Raw genomic sequence first — 22,209 nt, forward strand, 5'->3', positions numbered from 1 at the left:
GATTCTGTACTGATACAGCTAACAAAAAGAGTATAGCATGGTTGACTCATTCATATCGTTCAGTCAAATCAAAGAAGATACCTACTGTCTTTATCTTAACGTACAGTCCTAAAAGTGCTTTCTGTCCTGCATACATTGCAAATGAGAAAACACATTGTCTTGTTAAAATTCTTTAAGCTGCTATTGCATAATGCTGCCATTTGGTACAAACCTTAAATTTGTATATAATATTAAAGCAATCACTTGTGTAAGCACAATGTTACTGTCTGGCAACACACACAGTCTGTCTGTATTGAGCTGGAATGTCTAACATCATTATGTAGACTTAAACAGTTCAAGATAGATAATTTTTGCTGAATGTCGAGTGTACATAAACACATGTGGAAGTAGCTGAAAGAATGAATTATTTCTGCCACTTAGATGACATTTTTAATGCATGTAAAATGATGCTTCATGCTAGCACATTGTTTCCATGACTCAAACTGAATGATTAATAATTAACCAAAATTTTCAGTTTGTGGCCACATGACAAAACAAACCTAAAATATTGAATACATAAAAATTACATCAAAATTTCATGTTTGATCTGTTACATAGCATTCTGTGTATCAGACCCTACTCTCAAGATACCTTTTTCACTGGAATTGTTTTCCAAAAACTGTCATGCAACAGAGTGTTAAAAAATTGCTAGATACAGTGGAATAAGGCAGATTTTATAGGTCTCTTGCATCATGATAAGAGTGAGGGCTCATCAGCCTCTGTGTAGAGTCTGAGAATGGGGGCAATTCTAAAAGTGACAGCAACTAAGCTCAGTTATCCCACAGCGAACAGTATCTGCACCTTTTGGTGAGCAGCCCCATAAACTGTGTCATCACAATCAAGTTTGGACTGTACAGACACTTTATGAAACTGGGGCTGATGAACTATTGTTTTTATCCACATTTTGTTAGATAGTAACTGCTGTAAAATAGTTTTTCCGATCAATCAGGTGCAGCAATCAGATAAGTCTGATCAGGAAAAAAGCCCAAATAATAACTGAATTTTATAAGATTTTAAATCGTTTGCACAATCTAAATTCTGTGAGATTAATACTTAAAACAGACATGCACAGATTTTTTTTTAAATCAGTAAAAAGTAAAAAGATATTGCCAATCCATATCTTCCTCTTAATTACTAGTTGCAACTGGCTTTCTGTTCCTGTAAAGCTGAAAAATATGAAAATTCAAAAAAATCATTGACAATGAGCCACCTCCAGCAAGGCAAGACTGTCCATAGGGGAGTGATATCTTTTGGATCCATAAAGAGAGACTACTGTGCAGCCTTGGTTCTAAGGAATAGACCATGACAGTTACCCATCTGCTCCAATTTTTCTTTTTCTTCAAAGCTAATGAGAGTAAAAAATAAAAAGTTTCTGAAGTATGTTCACTCCTTCCCATGTTTGGGGAGAGGAATGTAAATAGCTTCTCCCCACATATCAAAGAACTATTCTATTAATTATTTGAAGTTAAAAAGTTCTAGACAAGGTTTTTATCACCTGAAGCAATGTGCTGTAGCATGATGTGATGGATTTTATTATGAACAAGTGCAAAGTTCTCTGCCTTCAACATATCCGTAGCAAGCTCCCACAACAGCAATGGAAGGTTGGATGCTTTGTCATTTCTAGAACTGAAGTTTCAATTGCTTCTCTCAAACAATCACAGCAAAAAGCTCGATCTTAGCTTCCAGTGACAGGGCTTTGAGCAAAATGGTCCACTACTATTTGGGCAATGTCATTTATACAACATTTTTGAGGTTTTCATAGCCACTCGCTGACATGTTGTCTATTGGCTTCTGTCTCAGGTTCTTCGCCAATGTTGATGGGACAGGTACATATAATAATATTCAGCCATTAGCTTATCCCTTTGACAGCTTGAGGCACACAAGGTGCTTGCCACACTGAGGCGCCGCGGACTGCGGCGTAATCCAGCTACTTGCGCTAAGTGCCTGTTCCTCAGAGACACCAGTGGGACCGGAGCGGCCCATGCTTCCCAATCCATCCTGTGATGAATACTTCTGGACTGATTACGACTCGCGCAAAGCCAGCGTGAATTTTTGGCAACTTTGAGCTCTAATATCTCCAAAAAAAGTTTTTGTAAAGAAATCAAATTTAGCCATTTTGTACAACTTTATGCGTTCTCTTAAGAATAATAATGAAAAGAATTTTATGAGCCATATTGAGTCAGAAAATTGTAGGTAAATTGGCCAAAAAAACAGCCACCCGAAAAAACTTCGAAGTTTGGCCTCTTGCATCTCCTGGATGAATGCTATGACAAACATGAAACTTGGAGTGCAATAACCTAACAATGCAAGGTACTCAAATATAAAGTTCGATTTGAGTAGCACTTTCCAGTATTGAAAGAATTAAGTGCAAAATTGAAGATTTCATAAGAAATTCAATAATTCAGTATTTTCATTCTGATTTTGTTAGAAAACTATGTTCTATAAAACATTCCAAGCTGTATAATTGCAATGAAAGTTGGGTGTGAAAATCGGCCTTGAAAACAATGTAAACTTCACAGCGCATGTCTGGTAGAGTGAAAGCATGATGAAAATGCAATTTAGAGTGCAATAGATTGACAGCACAAAGATATGGAATAAAAATTTTTATTTCCCTAATATTTTCCAATCATCTACAAATTCGTCAAAAAGGTGTTGATTTTTTTTTGAAAGAATGAAAGCAGGGTATATTCGATACTTCTTTTACAAATACAGTTTTCTATTAAGGCTTCAAAGCCCCTCTCATTTGAACAACCAATTTTAAGCCCCCACCCTTCCCAGAACAATGATTTATTTTCCAATATTGGCTAACAGAGGCAAAGTAGGAAGAAAAATCGCACAGAGAACAGAGTTTTAACTTTGGCATGTTATTTCTCATTGATCAAAGGCATTTGAAATTGATTACAGAAAAAAAGTTTTGTACAAGTAACCTGAATGTGATCTATATTTGTACTACTAAGGATAAAAGAATATAACTGTCTATGTTATGTCTTAATAATTTCAAAGCATCATATGTAGATTACTGTATGAGTTTTGTTATACTGGTGCAATGTACTCGGCGTAATTACATTTGCCCCAGTACAGATATTGCGCCATCTCAATTGCCAAGTCCGTTCATTTTCCAGCAAACTGCTACATATGAAGAAGTCAGGCATTGTTTGAATAATTTTAAACCTGTTACATCTGTTTCCCATCCTTTATGATCCGGACTTTGGGCAGACACTGGCAAAGTTAAAAATATAAATATTTTTTACATTTTTTTAGTAATTCATTCAGAAGTGTCAAATATTTTCAGATTTAGTTCCCAATGATTAGTAACACTTCTTTGTATAAGTCTCAAAGCAAGGTGCAATACATAATGGAACGTTGCAAGTTTTGCATTGGTATTTTGTTTCCCCGGTTTACTTTCTGTTTAGTGCAAATCACACATCTGCACATAAGAATATTTTTCTGCGAATGTTCACTGACAAATAAAAGCCAGAAAACGTCTCCCTGTGAATTGCAGAGGATTCTCGTCATCGTAGTACCTTCCCCTACCAGCTTTTTTTCGTTCTGCAGCATGTTTTTCTTCCATCTCCCTTACGAGAGAAAGGTGAAACTCTGCGAGTACCATTTTTTGCCCTGTTACTGACCAGTGGAGAGCATGAGCATTTATAAAGCACAAATCCAGAATGTGAAAAAATATTTCTAGTACCATTTCACAGTCTTACGCACTAGTTCCACTGAGCTCAGTAACATGTAACAACATCAACTGCACCCATACTTGAGTTGTAACCTACAATACATTGAAGTTTCGTTATTTTTTCGCCAGTATTTCTGTCAGTCTTCACTGTTTCACTCATTTGTGTTGTACGACTTGTGGGAAACATGCGCACCTCTCTCTTATCGCACCACTTGATAGCAAGGATCTTGTCAATGGACTTAAACTCAGTTTCTCCTCATTTTAATTTCTTCTGCAGTTTTGGCATGTTGTGCCTATTCTTATGACAAGTGACACATGTGGTTGTTCCATGGTTGTGAAACCACAGGAACAGGCCCAAGCTGGAGTACCAATTATCGACATACAGAATATGACCCTGTTCCAAATACAGTCCCATAAGAGTAGCCACTACATCGCCACTTTTCACTAAGTTGTGGAAATACAATTTCTGTTGTTGCACTTGTATATACAACAAAATCCAAAATACACACACACTGACAGTCAGACAGTACAAATGTCTTTATTATGAATCTACTTAGCTTGGTTGGAATAAATGCTTAACAGATAATCGCCATTTGAACATCAAGAGACTTTATCTACACACAGCTTGTGATGTCGACGAAATGAATAACAAAATGTCTTGCAAACTTTGTCAACAATTGTCCTGATTTTAAATAGACTGTCAGCTAAAGTACTTGCAGAGTGATCACTGAAGTATAGCATTCTCAGAAATAGACAAAAATTGTCTCTAGACATAATTTTGCTGAAAACTGGTTTGTTCAAAAGTGTATCTCTAGGCCAATAATCACTTAATTTTAACTTCTTAACTTGTGCCATTAGAAGGCAAATATCAACAAAACAATACATTTCCTCAAATCCAGAGTCTTCCCCCTTTGACAGCCGAGAATAAACAGATTCTGTAGTATTTTCTCTGTAAACGTAAAATCGATTTGTTTCATTTGATATAAATTGCAACAGCTCTTGAGACAGAAATATCACAAAAAATGAAAGAATGCTAAGGTCAGTATCTAGTTTACATTTGTTTCCTGAACTCGAGTCATCAAAGTAATGGTTTAACAGATGGAAATTGGTTTCTTTCCAGTCAAACGTGTCACTGTCACTTTCTGATTCCTCAGATTCACAGGAACTGCTGACTGTAATTCTTGCTCTCCCCTCTGATGTAAAGGGCTGAGGACTACAGCTTTGAGATTCTGTTGGAGACTCATCACTGCTAGCAAAATCAGATAATTCACACTCACTGTCGCTCCTAGTGAGTATATCCACGTCCTCTTTATCTGTGCAACCACGGCACAGTGACATTTCTCCCATTTAAATATTAATAATAATAAGAATAAATCCCGTGCAGGCCCGGAAAAAGAATAGGCCTCTGGTATGTTCTGCCAGTCATAAAAGACGACGAAAAGAACAAACCACTGATAGGGCTACACCCCCCACCCCCCTTTTAGTGTGATTAGTTGGTTCAGGACAGAACTAAAGAAGCCTCGGACAAGCGCCGTCATTGTCGGGGACGACACTTGAACCCTATCCCTGCCCACAATGGTAACAACACTGCTGGCAAACTGTAAAATGATTTAAATCCAAATATAGGATATGCTTCCTGCAACCACCCTAGAAGGAAAACAAAGACCGAGGATGAGTTGGACAGATGTAGTTACCCGACACCTCATGTTCTGTTATTACCAAGCAACAAACCTAGGAACCAACACAACTGGATACAGATCACAAGTATACACAACATTTATAACCAGATACTCAGAATTAAAATTTTTAACAGTACCCAATGACTAGCTGATCAGATCCGTATAATAATAAAAAAAACAACAGGATAACCCAGTCAGAATTAGAAAACATCAAACAAGTACAACAAATACTGAAACAAAATAATGCGCAATCAGAAGAAGAAAAAAATACAGTAATGGATTCAAACATCCCAGAGCAAACAGACAAAGAACAACACGCATCAATTAAACAATCATAGGAAAACAAAATCTTAAGACAGCCACCAGAACAAGCACAAATAGAACACGAAGTGACACACATGTTAGATGTAGAAAAAAATTTCAGCCGACATATATAGAATACAAAGACACAAATACAGACATTAGACCATTCTTGCATAGACCGCCAAATAACCCACAAGTCAAAACAATAAAAACTATCAACAAAATCATACACAACAACATAAATGAAAACACAACTATGGAAGAGTTAAAACTACTGGTTTATATAGGAGCACTCACTACACTAAATATACACACTAGGCAGAGATCAGAACCAACCAACACACAGAAGAAACTCACAAAACCAGCATGGCAACACAGGCTACAGATCAGAATAGAAAAACTGAGAAAAGACATCGGACAGCTAACACAGTTTATAAGAAATGAAATGTCAGAAAAAAATGAAAAGGGTTCGGTAAAATCTCACAACAAGAAGCGATTGAGCAATTAGATGAAAAGAAGCAGAAATTACAAGCATTGGCCAAACGACTTAGAAGATAAAAAAAAGTGAAAATAGGAGGAAACAAAACCAAACATCTGGAGCAACATACGGTCAAACTCTGTACAACACAAACCAAAAGAAATTTTACCATAGATAACACACACAGTAAAATAGACAATCCACCAAACATAACAGACATGGAACACTTCTGGAGCAACATATGGTCAAACCTTGTACAACATAACAGGCATGCACGGTGGACACAAGCAGAAACAGACACATACAAGATGATACCACAAATGCCTGAAGTGATAATTTTGCAACATGAAGTCACCCAAGCAATTAATTCTACTCACAATTGGAAAGCCCCAGGAAAAGATAAAACAGCAAATTTCTGGCTGAAGAAGTTCACCTCAACACATTCACATCTAACTAAATTATTTAACATAATAGAGGGAAACATTCCATGTGGGAAAAATAGATCTAAAAACAAAGATGATGTGACTTACCCTCTCCCTTAAAACCCACATCCTTTCATCTTTCCCTCTCCTTCCCTCTTTCCTGAAGATGCAACCTTGAATTTTGTGTGTACGTTTGTGTGTCTATCGACCTGTAGTGCTTTTGTTTGGTAAGTCACATCATCTTTGTTTTTAGATATAAATTGTTTAACAGTTACATTGCAGACCCATACACATTCCCTGATACACTTACACATGGAATAACTTATCTGAAACCTAAAGATCAAGCAGACACAGCAAACCCAGCAAAATATCGCCCCATAACATGCCTACCAACAATATATAAAATATTAACTTCAGTCATTACACAGAAATTAATGACATATACAACACAGAACAAAATTATAAATGAAGAACAAAAAGGCTGTTGCAAAGGAGCACGAGGATGTAAAGAGCAACTGATAATAGATGCAGAGGTGACATATCAAGCTAAAACTAAACAAAGGTCACTACACTATGCATACATTTATTACCAAAAAGCTTTTGATAGTGTACCCCACTCGGCTACTACAAATATTGGAAATATACAAAGTACATCCTAAATTGATACAGTTCCTAAACATAGTAATGAAAAATTGGAAAACCACACTTAATATCCAAAGAAATTCAAATAATATCACATCACAGCCAATACAGATTAAGTGTGGAATATACCAAGGAGACTCATTTAGTCCTTTGTGGTTCTGCCTTGCTCTGAATCCACTATCCAACATGCTAAATAATACAAATTATGGATACAATTTTACTGGAACATAACAACACAAAATCACACATTTGCTATACATGGATGATCTAAAACTACTGGCACCAACAAATCAAAAACTCAACCAATTACTAAAGGTAACAGAAGTATTAAGCAATGATATAAATTTGACTTTTGGAACAGACAAATGTAAGAAAAATAGCATAGTCAAGGGAAAACACACTAAACAAGAAGATTACATATTGGATAACCACACCGACTGCATAGAAGCGATGGAAAAACAGATGCCTATAAATATCTAGGATACAGACAAAAATAGGAATAGATAATACAAACATTAAAGAAGAACTAAAAGAAAAATATAGACGAAGACTAACAAAAATACTGAAAACAGAATTGACAGCATGAAACAAGACAAAAGCTATAAATACTTATGCTATACCAATATTGACCTACTCATTTGGAATAGTGAAATGGAGTAACACAGACGTAGAAGCACTCAATACAGTTACATGATCACAATGCCACAAATATAGAATACATCACATACATTCAGCAATAGAAAGATTCACATTAAGCAGAAATGAAGGAGGAAGGGGATTTATCGACATGAAAAACCTACCTTAGGAACTGGTAGACAATTTAAGAAAATTCTTTATATAACAAGCATAAACTAGCAAAATACACAAATCAATCACTCATATAAATAGCAATTTCATAACCACTTCTACTACCCTTTAGATTGCATAACATCAACATATACGAAGAAAGAAAATTGGAAAAAGAAAACACTACATGGCAAGCACCCGTATCATCTAACACAGCCACACAGCGATCAAGATGCATCCAACACGTGGCTAAGAAAAGGCAATATATACAGTGAGATGGAAGGATTCATGATTGCAATACAGGATCAAACAATAAACAGCACATATTACAGCAAGCATATTATTAAAGATCCCAATACCAAACAGATAAATGCAGACTTTGCGAACGACAAATAGAAACAGTAGATCACATCACAAGCGGATGTACAATACTAGCAAATACAGAATACCACAGAAGACATGACAATGTAGCAAAAAATAATACATCAACAGTTTGCCTTACAACATACACTTATAAAACAACATGTTCCCAGATACAAGTACGCACCACAAAATGTACTGGAGAATGATGAATACAAATTATACCGGAACAAAACCATTATAACAGATAAAACAACACCATATAACAAACCTGACATCATACTCACCAATAAAAAGAAGAAATCAACACAACTAATCTAAATATCAATACCCAATACAACAAATATACAAAAGAAAACAGGAGAAAAAAAATTGGAAAAAAAAAACATCCAACTGGCTGAAGAAGTCAAGGACATGTGGCATCAGGATAAAGTTGACATTATATCAATTATACTATCAACTGCAAATAAAATAGAAAGAAACTTCCACATGGGAAAAATATATTAAAAACAAATATTCCAAGACTTACCAAGCGGGAAAGCGCCGGCAGACAGGCACAATGAACAAAACACACAAACACACACACAGAATTACTAGCTTTCGCAACCAGCAGTTGCTTCTTCAGGAAGGAGAGGGAAAGACGAAAGGATGTGGTTTTTAAGGGAGAAGGTAAGGAGTCATTCCAATCCCGGGAGCGGAAAGACTTCCCTTCGGGGGGAAAAAAAAGGACAGGTGTACACTCGTGCGCGCGCGCACACACACACACACACACACACACACACACACACACACACACACACACATCCATCCGCACATACACAGACACAAGCAGACATATTTAGGCAAAGAGTAAGGGCAGAGATGTCAGTCGAGGCGGAAGTACACAGGCAAAGAAGTTGTTGAAAGACAGGTGAGGTATGAGCGGCGGCAACTTGAAATTAGCGGAGGTTGAGGCCTGGCGGATATCGAGAAGAGAGGATATACTGAAAGGGCGAGTTCCCATCTCCGGAGTTCGGATAGGTTGGTGTTGGTGGGAAGTATCCAGATAACTCTGACGGTGTAACACTGTGCCAAGATGTGCTGGCCGTGCACCAAGGCATGTTTAGCCACAGGGTGATCCTCATTACCAACAAACACTGTCTGCCTGTGTCCATTCATGTGAATGGACAGTTTGTTGCTGGTCATTCCCACATAGAAAGCGTCACAGTGCAGGCAGGTCAGTTGGTAAATCATGTGAGTGCTTTCACACGTGGCTCTCCCTTTGATCGTGTACACCTTCCGGGTTAGAGGACTGGAGTAGGTGGTGGTGGGAGGGTGCATAGGACAGGTTTTACACCAGGGGTGGTTGCAAGGGTAGGAGCCAGAGGGTAGGGAAGGTGGTTTGGGGATTTCATAGGGATGAACCAAGAGGTTACGAAGGTTAGGTGGACGGCGGAAAGACACTCTTGGTGGAGTGGGGAGGATTTCATGAAGGATGGATCTCATTTCGGGACAGGATTTTAGGAAGTTGTATCCCTGCTGGAGAGCCACATTCAAGGTCTGATCCAGTCCCGGGAAGTATTCTGTCACAAGTGGGGCACTTTTAGGGTTCTTCTGTGAGAGGTTCTGGGTTTGAGGGGATGAGGAAGTGGCTCTGGTTATCTGCTTCTGTACCAGGTTGGAAGGGTAGTTGCGGGATGCGAAAGCTGTTTTCAGGTTGTTGGTGTAATGGTCAAGGGATTCAGGACTGGAGCAGATTCGTTTGCCACGAAGGCCTAGGCTGTAGGGAAGGGACCGTTTGATATGGAATGGGTGGCAGCTGTCATAATGGAGGTACTGTTGCTTGTTGGTGGGTTTGATGTGGACGGATGTGTGAGGCTGGCCATTGGACAGATGGAGGTCAACGTCTAGGAAAGTGGCATGGGACCTGGAGTAGGACCAGGTGAATCTGATGGAACCAAAGGAGTTGAGGTTGGAGAGGAAATTCTGGAGTTGTTCTTCACTGTGAGTCCAGATCATGAAGATGTCATCAATAAATCTGTACCAAACTTTGGGTTGGCAAGCTTGGGTAACCAAGAAGGCTTCCTCTAAGCGACCCATAAATAGGTCGGCATACGAGGGGGCCATCCTGGTACCCATGGCTGTTCCCTTTAATTGTTGGTATGTCTGGCCTTCAAAAGTGAAGAAGTTGTGGGTCAGGATGAAGCTGGCTAAGGTGACGAGGAAAGAGGTTTTAGGTAGGGTGGCAGGTGATCGGCGTGAAAGGAAGTGCTCCATTGCAGCGAGGCCCTGGACGTGTGGGATATTCGTGTATAGGGAAGTGGCATCAATGGTTACAAGGATGGTTTCTGGGGGTAACAGACTGGGTACGGATTCCAGGCGTTCGAGAAAGTGGTTGGTGTCTTTGATGAAGGATGGGAGACTGCATGTAATGGGTTGAAGGTGTTGATCTACGTAAGCAGAGATACGTTCTGTGGGGGCTTGGTAACCAGCTACAATGGGACGGCCAGGATGTTTGGGTTTGTGAATTTTAGGAAGTAGGTAGAAGGTAGGAGTAGGAGGTGTCGGTGGGGTCAGGAGTTTGATGGAGTCAGGTGAAAGGTTTTGTAGGGGGCCTAAGGTTCTGAGGATTCCTTGAAGCTCCACCTGGACATCAAGAGTGGGGTTACCTTGGCAAACTTTGTATGTAGAGTTGTCTGAAAGCTGACGCAGTCCCTCAGCCACATACTCCCGACGATCCAGTACCACGGTCGTGGTGATTTACCAACTGACCTGCCTGCACTGTGACGCTTTCTATGTGGGAATGACCAGCAACAAACTGTCCATTCGCATGAATGGACACAGGCAGACAGTGTTTGTTGGTAATGAGGATCACCCTGTGGCTAAACATGCCTTGGTGCACGGCCAGCACATCTTGGCACAGTGTTACACCGTCCGAGTTATCTGGATTCTTCCCACCAACACCAACCTATCCGAACTCCGGAGATGGGAACTCTCCCTTCAGTATATACTCTCTTCTCGATATCCGCCAGGCCTCAACCTCCGCTAATTTCAAGTTGCCGCCGCTCATACCTCACATGTCTTTCAACAACTTCTTTGCCTCTGTACTTCCGCCTCGACTGACATCTCTGCCCTTACTCTTTGCCTAAATATGTCTGCTTGTGTCTGTGTATATGCGGATGGATACGTGTGTGTGTGTGTGTGTGTGTGTGTGTGTGTGTGTGTGTGTGTGTATGTATGTGTGTGTGTGTATGTGTGTGTGTGTATGTATGTGTGCGCGCGCGCGAGGTACACCTGTCCTTTTTTTCCCCCTAAGGGAAGTCTTTCCGCTCCCGGGATTGGAATGACTCCTTGCCCTCTCCCTTAAAACCCACATCCTTTCGTCTTTCCCTCTCCTTCTTGAAGAAGCAACCATCGGTTGCGAAAGCTAGTAATTCTGTGTGTGTGTTTGTGTGTTTTGTTCATTGTGCCTGTCTGCCAGTGCTTTCCCGCTTGGTAAGTCTTGGAATCTTTGTTTTTAATATATTTTTCCCATGTGGAAGTTTCTTTCTATTTTATTTACGAAATCTGTAATTATTGATACATGTTCAATTACCCAAAAGTTCCCAAAAGCAATGTAACATATACTGTACAGTTAAAAAGAAGTCACGCTTGAGCAAAGGTCTGCGTCACTTTCCATTTTTAACCAGACATAAGAAATAATAATAAAACTGACAAATACATGGAGCAAAGTCAAATTCTGCAAAGAGGGAACACAGAAAGAAACATATACGCATTCTCAAACTATACAGTCAGACCACTGAACAGCTACTGGAAGAGCAGAGTGGAAAGACAGCTATGCGTTTTTACATGTCAGTCATAAGGTAGATGTGACTCAGAGCACCTAAACTCGTCCCTAGCAGTGAAAAGGCCAGTGGCATGGTATGTGCCAACTCATCCTCAGCGCTGTAGGGAAACCCATAGGCCGCACTTAAACACGTCGGGTGTGAAAGGGGAACGGCGAGGCATGTCGAGTTAACACCTCCCCAGCAGTCAAAGGGTTAATTCCAGCTTGTCACCAGCAACCAAGGATGAAGCTCTGACAATGACAGCCTTTTGGGCTGACAAAACCTCAGAGAAATCATTACACAAATGGCTTCTGCAGAAGCCAACAGGCATACGTCAATCTCACCTTTATTCGGTCAGAGACTCCCATTCCTCAAAATACATGCTAACAGGACATTTTGTAACTCCCTTCGCACAAATTATACAGCCTTCTATACTATTGATGATTTATTGAAATGATTTACCAAGTTCAGAAATTTCTGTTAATATGTATTCTTGATCCGTTTTACCTTACAGCCTGATTGTAAAGCAGTGCTTAACATTAGGTTAATGAACAGGCTGCCTTCTACATCATTCTAGAAAGTTTGGAATCAATGAGTCAGCAGCCAGGTGGATCCTACTAGAGATGTATTTCACTTAATCCCATCTCTCCATTTCTTGGCTTTACAGAATCCCATTTATGTTGCTCACTACCGATACACTGCTTTGTCTGGTATATGCATGGGGAAATTGTCACTAGACTTCAAATCATTAGAAACTTCCTACCAAGCAGGGTTTGTGAGGACACAAGAGCAGAACAAGATATCAGTGATGGAGACAGGCAGCAGCTCTGCCTAACTGGCTGTTGCACCTCAGCTTCATATCCACATGGGGCTTAATAGCTCCACCCCAATGGCAAATGAACCTGGAGTCCGGCTGGGAATGCTCTAACAGAAGGCTGTAGTAGTTCCCGAAGGCGGACTTCAGTGCTACTGTCATTATCACTTTTGTGTTCTTCAGAATCAAGACAAAGAGTGATCTGATGCTTTTGAGATTTTTGACAGGCCTACTCAGTCTACGCTTCTATGGCCAGAACTGTTCTTCCTGAGAGGGTGGTGGCAACTTCATTTGTAACACATTCTTTAAGAGTTGTACGTCTGTCTATATGGGTCAACAATGGTCTCCAGGCAAAAATCTCCATTTAAAAAAGTTTTATTGTTTTCTCAAATTCTGCATTGGTCACAGAACAATTGGTGACAAACATTAGTATTTTCATAACATTCTCCCAACCTTCCCCTTTTCAAATGTGGTATTCATTTTTGAGATCAACAGTCCCACTGTCAAGATATTCTTCATCTGGACTTAGTGATGTCTGTGAGAAATTTGGCCAGATTATGAAAGTATGTCTGAGTTATAAAATCTAGGCACTGAAAGCAATACTGATAGAAGAGGTTAAATTACATGGGGTGGGCCATTACATAAGTAAGAGCAGACAACAGGTCACCCAGGGCTCTTCTGAAGTGAGCGAGACCCCACATGCTTCGAACACACCACCAATCGGTCTATTACAGAATAAAGAATAATTTATATTAGGGAGACCCATAATAGCAAAAATTTGAAGGTTAGAAACATAGTGAACATTTGTTGGATGAACAATAATAGATCACGATGAGAGAACTGATAAGGTCTGCAGGTGGATGAGGCCACGCAAGTGTCCCCTGTTGCTCCACATGCCTCTGCTACCCCTGTCCGTCCCCTCGCCACAAATTATCCATACCAACATGTTACGGAGGGAAGTAGTACCTATTATTCACAAAAAAAAAAAAAAAAAAAAAAAAAAAAAAAAAAAAAAAAAAAAGAGTGTAGCAGAAAAAAAGCAATTGAGATAGAGTAAAATAGATATGACCTAGGTAGCTTGCAAAGCAGGTGAGATCAAGTGTTCATCAGACCCAGCATGTGGTGGAACACACGCCAAACCCAGCCACCTGCCCCCAACCCAAAAGTAGTTTATAACATTTTACCTGATAATACCTACCACTTTCACAGAGTAAATGGAGAACCAGTTCAACAGTCCACAAGTTTCCAGCCAATATTACAGGCAACAAATCTCGAAGACCATGTTTAACATGGAGAGTCAGGAGCAGAAAGCAATCCTCCAGGATGTGAGTACTGTCCATTAAGATTTGTGAAAAGAATGTGAGGGTGGATCATTATGTAAAATAAGCTATGAATTAAACTGCTATGACAGATGTGGAAGTATCATAGGATGATATGGATGTAGAGGAATTCCTTCTGAGAGGAACTGATGGAGGAGTACCATCCATCAGTTGTTTCTTTGATAGTTTGATGTTAATTAGAGGGGGCAGTAGGCCACCAGATGTCGTTCCATCTTTGAGTATTGGGAGTTATTTGCAAACGGCAAGACCACACCTGGAATCATCAAAGTGTATGTTGGGCGAAGAATTGCTTCTCTAGGCAAACAATCAGCCAGATCTTTCCCTGGAATACCTACATGACTTGGGGCCCGCAGAAAGACAAATGAGCAGGCAGTACCATTACAGTAAGAGAGAAAGTCACAAACAGCAGGTATTATAGACTGAAGAGTAACACTAACCAACAGCCTGAAGACTGCTCACTGAGCCACTACAAACAAAAATGCAGCCTAGGAAGGCCTATTTAATAAAACATAGGGCTCTGTTAATGTTATCGGCTCTGAAACAACCACTGGGAAATATAAAAGCATATCCCATCTTCTCATTGGTTTTAGAGCCATCATTGTAAATGATGGTAGCACCTTGATATTTCTGAAGAACAAGAGGAACGGATGCCTAAAGGTGATTGGGGCAACTAACTTCAGGACCTTGAAATACAAGGGTTGGAACTTTAATAATGGCAACTATTTATTTACAGCTCATACAGAATAGATACATGTTTACTGATGTTCAGGGTAGTCACCAGCATTGTGTATAACCTGTTGACAGTGATGTCGAAGTCATAGGATACTCCTAGCAGTGCTAGTTGTGTTGACAGTTCAAGCAGTGCGGCCTGTTGCTAGATGAATTTGTAGCATTTGTAGATATTTCCTTCAGTTCAGAAATCTAGTTACACTTACGAAGGCTTAAGTCAGGGGAGTGCAGTAGGTGGTATAGCACTTAGCAGCCCCATCAGTCAAACAAATAAGTAACAGCTTGCACTGTACGTGCTTCAACAATGTCCTGCAAAATGATATCAGGTCCTGCAGCAAGTGTCATCACTTCTGTCTCTATGCTGTTCATTTTTGGAACCTATGACCAGCTTAGAAACAGAAGTGACAACAATTTCTGCAGGACCTGACCATCATTTTGCAAGACAACGCTCAAGCACATACACTGCAAGCTGTTACTGATTTGTTTGACTGATGGAGCTGCTAAGTGCTATACCACCTACTGCACTCCCCTGAGTTAAGCCCTCGTGAGTTCAACTCTATTTCTAAACTAAAGGAAACACTTCACGGCATTCGTTTCAGAACTGCTACAGATTCGTCAGGCAATAGACCACGCCGCTTGAACGGTCAACAAAACTGGCACTGCAAAGACTATCCTACAACTTCTACATCGCTGTCAACGGGTTATACACAATGCTGGTGACTACTCTGAAGGTCAGTAAAACTTTGAAACCCCTATCTATCTTGTACGAGCTGTAAATAAATAGTTGCCACTATTAAAGTCCCAACCCTCGTATATTGGTCCTAATTTGTGTCTGGGTACTAAACAAGGGAGCTGAAGGTGAGCGGCGTCCTGGAAAACACAGGGAGCCCATTCTAAGGACATTAGCAGAGAGTCCCATCAGATTGCTTCATGGTGTACTGGTAATCCCACAGAAGGGTGAGAGTGACTGGGTCGATGACCCTTGCATGCAAAAATAATTTGCTAGGTTGGATGATCGGGAAATTGCCGTATGGTGATTGCATAAGTGAGCACGAGTTGGTATCACCGAAACTGCAGAGGAAAAATTGCTGCTTTGGCGGGGAGATTGTCTATGGGACTAGTTGAATGCACCAGTGGCCAGGCTCATTCCATGATGATGGAGTGAGTCCAATAATTTTAAAACTGAAGTTGCCACTGAAACATTAACCTGGCAACCATAATGCAATCTGGATGAGACCTGGGTTCCAATAAATATGGAAGAGAGCAACAAACTGCACTCCAAAAGGTGTGGGCAAAGATGCAGCCAGTCTAGTTGACAAATATGGCTCACATAAGCTTTTTATCAAAGAAGGGTCCCAAAAAATGGGTCTATGTAACAATATTCAAACAATGGATACCAATGTACGTTTCTGGGTCATGAGGGACCATGGTATTATGACAGTAATGAACAATTCATGTTTTAGCGAAATAACTGCTGGAAGCTATGGGAAAGGGCTCCAGTAGAGGCCCTTCAGTTGGCAATTTGTAGCTGATGTTCAAGGCAAGGCTTCAGTTTGGGACCTATACAAAGTGCACAAATTGCCTTCTTGTATGACAGAGTGACCAGTGATCTGATGGAGATCACTAGCCTGTTCATGAGAATTAAGAAGTGTGCAACACTCGGTACAGAGCCATGAGGGACAAGTAACCATTATGGAGCCTCAAAAGCCCCAAACATGGAGGGTAAAAAAAAAGTGACATGATGGTAAAGAAAATGTGGTGTCATATGCCTCATTCACATCAAAAAAGGCTGCAATGATGTGCTGGTTACAAAATGCCTGTCACAGTACTGTTTCCCACCTAATCAGATGATCGGTTGTGCATCATGCTCCCAAAAACGATACTGATAGGGGGATGAATGGCACCATGATTTGAGAGCCCAGCACAACTGCCAGGAACCATCCTTTCGAGCAGTTTGCGCAGCACATTGCTGAGAATAATCAGTTATGTATGTTTCAATGGTTGATGACTTTTTGCCTAATTAAGGACTGAGACAATAATATTATCTCAGCATTGCGAAAGAGAAACACCTTCAAGCATAATACAACTGAAATACTTATGTTGATCGAATCTTCGAATAACGTTCAGATGTTGGGTCATCACAGCAATAACTGACACATTGGTACAAATACCACCATGCAGGTCTTTGATGGCCCAGAAGACTATGGATCTTGACCTACACCTGAAGTGCAGTGATCCCAGCAATTTTTCTTTCTGTATTGTCCCATAATGGTAAGGGGACAGTGAAAGTAGAAAAGACAGTTTGTGTTAACTGATTTAGAACGCAGGCTACACATCAAGGGTTGAGGTGGTAGGTCCACAGGACAAATATCCTTTAAGTGAGACTTCAGATATTAGCCACAGTAGCAGTGGGGTGACACGTATGGTTGACTTTGTGTATCTCAAGAGATGTGTGGAAGGTGGGAGTCTGGGGAGTGATGCGACAGAGGGCAAAGTTTGAGGAAAAAGGGTTGAGATACACAACAACAATTTCAAAGAACTGATGTAAGTTATTTTATTCCCAGAATTATGTAAAAACATTGAAAAAGTTTTTATTATGAATTATTTTTCTGAACACTGCATGTCACATGTCATATTTCATGCATTCTGTCAGATATTGTGGATCTTCCTAATGTTCAATCTGCAGAATTTTTAGTAAATATCTTTTTGGTATCATCCCTAATTAGAATCAATAGATTCCCCCAATTTTATTATCCAATTTTGACAACTGAAACTCTCTATTTTATTCACTGTTCTACTACTGACAATGAATCCACCTACACTGATCATGTTACATTAAAACAAAGTAAGTACATACCTCACAAACGGTTCACATCTTATTTTAATACTAACTGTAGTTATCCTGCCAAGTTGCTAGAAGCAACTTTATTATATCATGGTCCTAAACATTAATAAAGAAATTTATCTCCAATCTCAAACTACTATGATAACATCCACATACATAAAGAAATTATGATAAAAGAAAAAGTTTTGGATTCCAGATATCCTTCAGTTTTTTAAATGAGGAAATGGCAGGGGCAATTTACCTATCCTATGACATGCAAAATGGTCTCTTATAGTTCAGAGCGAAGATGCCCTTTGCAGGATGCAAAGCAAGGTAATGGAAATTAACAAAGAAATCTGGCAATAAATGACACATGGATAAATGAAAAGCAGGAGAATAAAGTGATGGCCTACTAAAAATACATTTTGCAACTGAGCCATTTGATACACATTATTCAAAAATATGCTACTCTGATTAAACTTCAGACATGCAGCCACAGAAACGTTAGTTTTGTCTATTTACCTTTCAGGCTCTTCAGATTGGACTGACAGACTGAAGCTGCAAAAGTCACTCCATCCTCTTAAATCTTTGGTCTGCATCACTGGGCATGCAGCCATAGATACATTAGCATCAGAGAAGTTGATTGGTGGTAAAGTAATATGCCTAAACTGAATCTATGGCTACGTGGTTGACCTAAGTTGGGATCTATGTATCATTATGAACTCTACCGTAGTGATGACTTTGTGAGTATATTAATGAAAGTGCCAGATTTCATGATTGGTCCAAGTTGAAACCACTATCTACATTGATTAAATTCTGCATCAAATGGCTTTCAATTGCTTCTCTCTCCATGAAGTCCCAAGAAGACTAAGTAGATGCTATGGTTTAGACATTTCATATCATACAGAGTGACCAGTGTTGATAAAGTGCTCCACCACAGCTGATTTAATGGGAAACCCACAGCATTTTGGAGATATCTTGAAAGTGAGGATAAATTATGGAAATTTTCAAACAATCTACTTTCTATTCACAGAAAAATTCAGTTTACAATGAAAATTAAGAAGGAGGGATGCCTTCCATTCTTTGTATGTTTTCATTAATTGCAAAGATGATGGTACTTTCTGAAAAGTAGTTTATTAGAAGCCATCTCGTATGGACTTACATTTACATGCAAATAGCAGTCTTACAAGATGAGTGTTTTCACAACACTAGTTCATGAAGCAAACATCATTGCTCATGAAAACAGTCTGCAGGATGAGCTTCTACTCTTTAAGGGAGATTTGAAGCGAATGGGCTTTCTTCACAACACAAATGCAAGGTACTACAAATAAAACATAAGGTGGAGATAAGGAACGAGAAAGAAGGCACAAACAGATTCAAATCAATGGCTCTCCTGCCATATGTGGGAAGCCTCCACCAAGCACAAGTTAGTGATTTTTTGCCTTTCATCAAAGACAGCATCTATTTTGGGTTCTTACTTGATGCTCCTAAATGCTAGGATCTACGAAGTCCCCTGCAAGTGTGGCCTTTCATACATTAGGCAAGTGACACTTAGAGTTCATGAAAGACGCACAAAGTGAAGCAGGAACACCCAGCTCTTAAAACCCAATAAACTGGCTATGCCAGAGCACTGCATCAACACTGGTCACTATGTGGTATGAAAATATCTAAATTATAGCATCGACTTCATTTTCTTGTAACTTGGTGATAAAAGAAGCAACTGAAATGTGTTTGGCAAAGAATTTAATCAATAGAGACAACAATTTCAGCTTTGACTAATTGTGGAATCCAGGATTTTCTTTAATGAACTCACAAATACTTCACTACAGTGCATCTCATGATGATACACTGATAGCCTAGCATGTATCAGCCACAGATTCCATTTATGTGTACAACTTTGCCACCAATCCACATCTCTGGAACTTACCCAACTGTGGTAGCATGCACAATGGCACAGTCTGCTGGTTTTAAACAACAGAGCAAGTGCTGCAACTTGAATCTGTCGGCACCTTTGAAGGTGGCCAAGAGGTATATGGTCGAAATATTAGAAGGGAAAAAAAATCACTTTTCTGTGCCTGCATACCCAAAATTTCATGGGCCAGCTATTCCTTCATGAAAACGTCAATGTGTGTACTCTCACATTCTACTGCAGTGCGGAGGACAACTTTTCCTGCGAGAAAAATCTCAGTGGTATTGACCTTAAGCCAAGTAATGGATGGAGGAAGCATAACCTATTGGCAAAGTGATCTGTGCAATGATATATGACTCATTTAATTTATTACACAATATCTCTTTTGAAGGATATTTTTCATTCAAAATGTTGTGAAATGTAAGGAACCACTAAGTATTTGCAAACAATTAATAATTTTTTTAGATACCTCCGACTATACCTTTTTCTTATGTTTGATAGCCATCAACTGTTCATGACTTGGTATATTTTCTGATATTTTCTGTCTTCCAAATCTTGATGTATGTTGGCCATATTTCAATATTTCCGCTGCAGCCAGTGACTCTACATCTGAGACAATGTCAGATAAACCATCTGGAAGTAAAGAATTTATCCAAGATAACTTTTTTAATACCAAGACATAGCTTAATGGGATAATAAGCAAGACAAAAACACAATTTCCAGGGCATTTCAGTGAAATGTTTTTGTCTTTTTCGGATTGTACCTTATGTTTAATAACTGTAAATAATTCATTCAATATTGCTTTTTTCGTGGGTAACAGGACAGAGAAGCTGATAATTTATGGTTACAAATTTTAGATAATATGTTAAGTATATGGCAATATGTTACGTTTCAGAAAAATGTAAGTGCTTTTCCAATACAAAACAAATACATTGTTTGAAGCTGCAATAAGAAACTATTATCTTTTTCATAAGCATATCTTTGTATCAGTGACTGCTGCAGGATAGTAACATGCATTACAAATTTTTGTTTCTGCAAAAAAGGCTTGAACCTAATAGGTAACACACAATCAAATAATGTATTACTGGAAAATATATCCATAAATCACATTTTCAACTTTATAAACTTCTCTACTGTTTATGACATCTCACGAGTGCCCCTCATTACCACAACTGTATATTTATCATGTTTTATATGGCATGTGTAAACATGGTGCTCACCTTGAGTCACCTAATTAAGTTTGACAAGACACCTCCTTCTGAATCTGAAACTGTCATATTAATTTAAATATAAAAGACATGCAGTAATTTTTGTTGGTCAGTTCACAGATTACCGAGAAAATACATTTGTCTACCTTCGTAATTGCTCTCTACCTTCACACACCACCCACACATTTATTGCCTTCAGAAGGGGACCAGATGGCAACTGGAATTTTGTAACTCTTTATATTTATGGTAATTGAGATTCAAAACTCACATAGCAATCTTCCAAAGCACTTTGATGTCACTCTCAAAAATTCTTGAGAAAATTGACTGATTTTCTCTAAGCAGTTTTAATTCATTAATGTTACAAAGGTTCGATTCTTGTGTCCATCATTATTTTTTTTCTTCATTTTTTCATTCAATTTGAGTAACTATATTATTTAAAAATAAAATTCGTCAAATGTATGATTCATTTTATCAATATAGCAGCCCTCCATGAGACTGAATTCCCAGATGAATAACCAATGGAATCTAAAAGATATAGAATATATAAAGAAAAACCTGGCAAGAGTTGTGGAGAATGTACACTTCTCGAGGACCGGTCTTGCAGTACACCACAAATGGATTGCAAGTATATTTGACTTCTCCTCTCCCACATGTGATATTGCTACCTCCGTATGCTGCCAGATTGCTCCATGTCAATACCTGGGCCAGCTCTATCTAGGCATATATGACAAAGTGGGCTTCTTGACAACACAACCCAGACAAATATACCTCTGCCTCCAACCAAACTAAAGATCACTTGCGCTCTGAACTTGTTTCTCGTCACACGATGTCAGATGTATTCTGTGCTGACACCGGACTGGGCTACTGACATGTCTACTGCCAGCATTGTGCTGTACTTCAAGCCTTCCTGACTCCGACTCCAGTGACAGCCCCATTGCAGTTTTCACACCAGCTGGTGAGTTGCACAGGATGCACCTTATGGTAGACACAGCCATGCACCTGCTAGCCTGATGCTCTCAGGCATCAAACTGGATCCACCCTGTGGGGATGTTAGTGTGCCCAGGTACCTAACATTCCATCGACTTTGGGGCTGTCTGGTCCCTTGCCACCTCAGCAAGACCACACAGCCAGCTGTTGCCACCACTGCAGTCACCACATAGCCTCAGTGGCCCCCAGCCACTGGGCACTGGC

The 22,209-nt window shown here is 39.5% G+C and overlaps 1 protein-coding gene across 2 annotated transcripts in view; it reads right to left on the bottom strand.

Moving 5' to 3' along the window:
- The window catches only part of LOC126334838 (Golgi-specific brefeldin A-resistance guanine nucleotide exchange factor 1), a 290,716-nt gene that overhangs the window by 188,109 nt on the left and 80,398 nt on the right, over positions 1-22,209 (bottom strand). For both annotated transcript variants that reach the window (XM_049997502.1, XM_049997501.1), the window contains exon 13: positions 20,292-20,443. In XM_049997502.1, the coding sequence (XP_049853459.1) occupies positions 20,292-20,443 (152 nt within the window). The remainder of the gene's footprint in view (positions 1-20,291; positions 20,444-22,209) is intronic.

The sequence above is a fragment of the Schistocerca gregaria genome, chromosome 2 (assembly GCF_023897955.1).
Source record: "Schistocerca gregaria isolate iqSchGreg1 chromosome 2, iqSchGreg1.2, whole genome shotgun sequence".
In the NCBI taxonomy this organism is placed as follows: domain Eukaryota; kingdom Metazoa; phylum Arthropoda; class Insecta; order Orthoptera; family Acrididae; genus Schistocerca; species Schistocerca gregaria.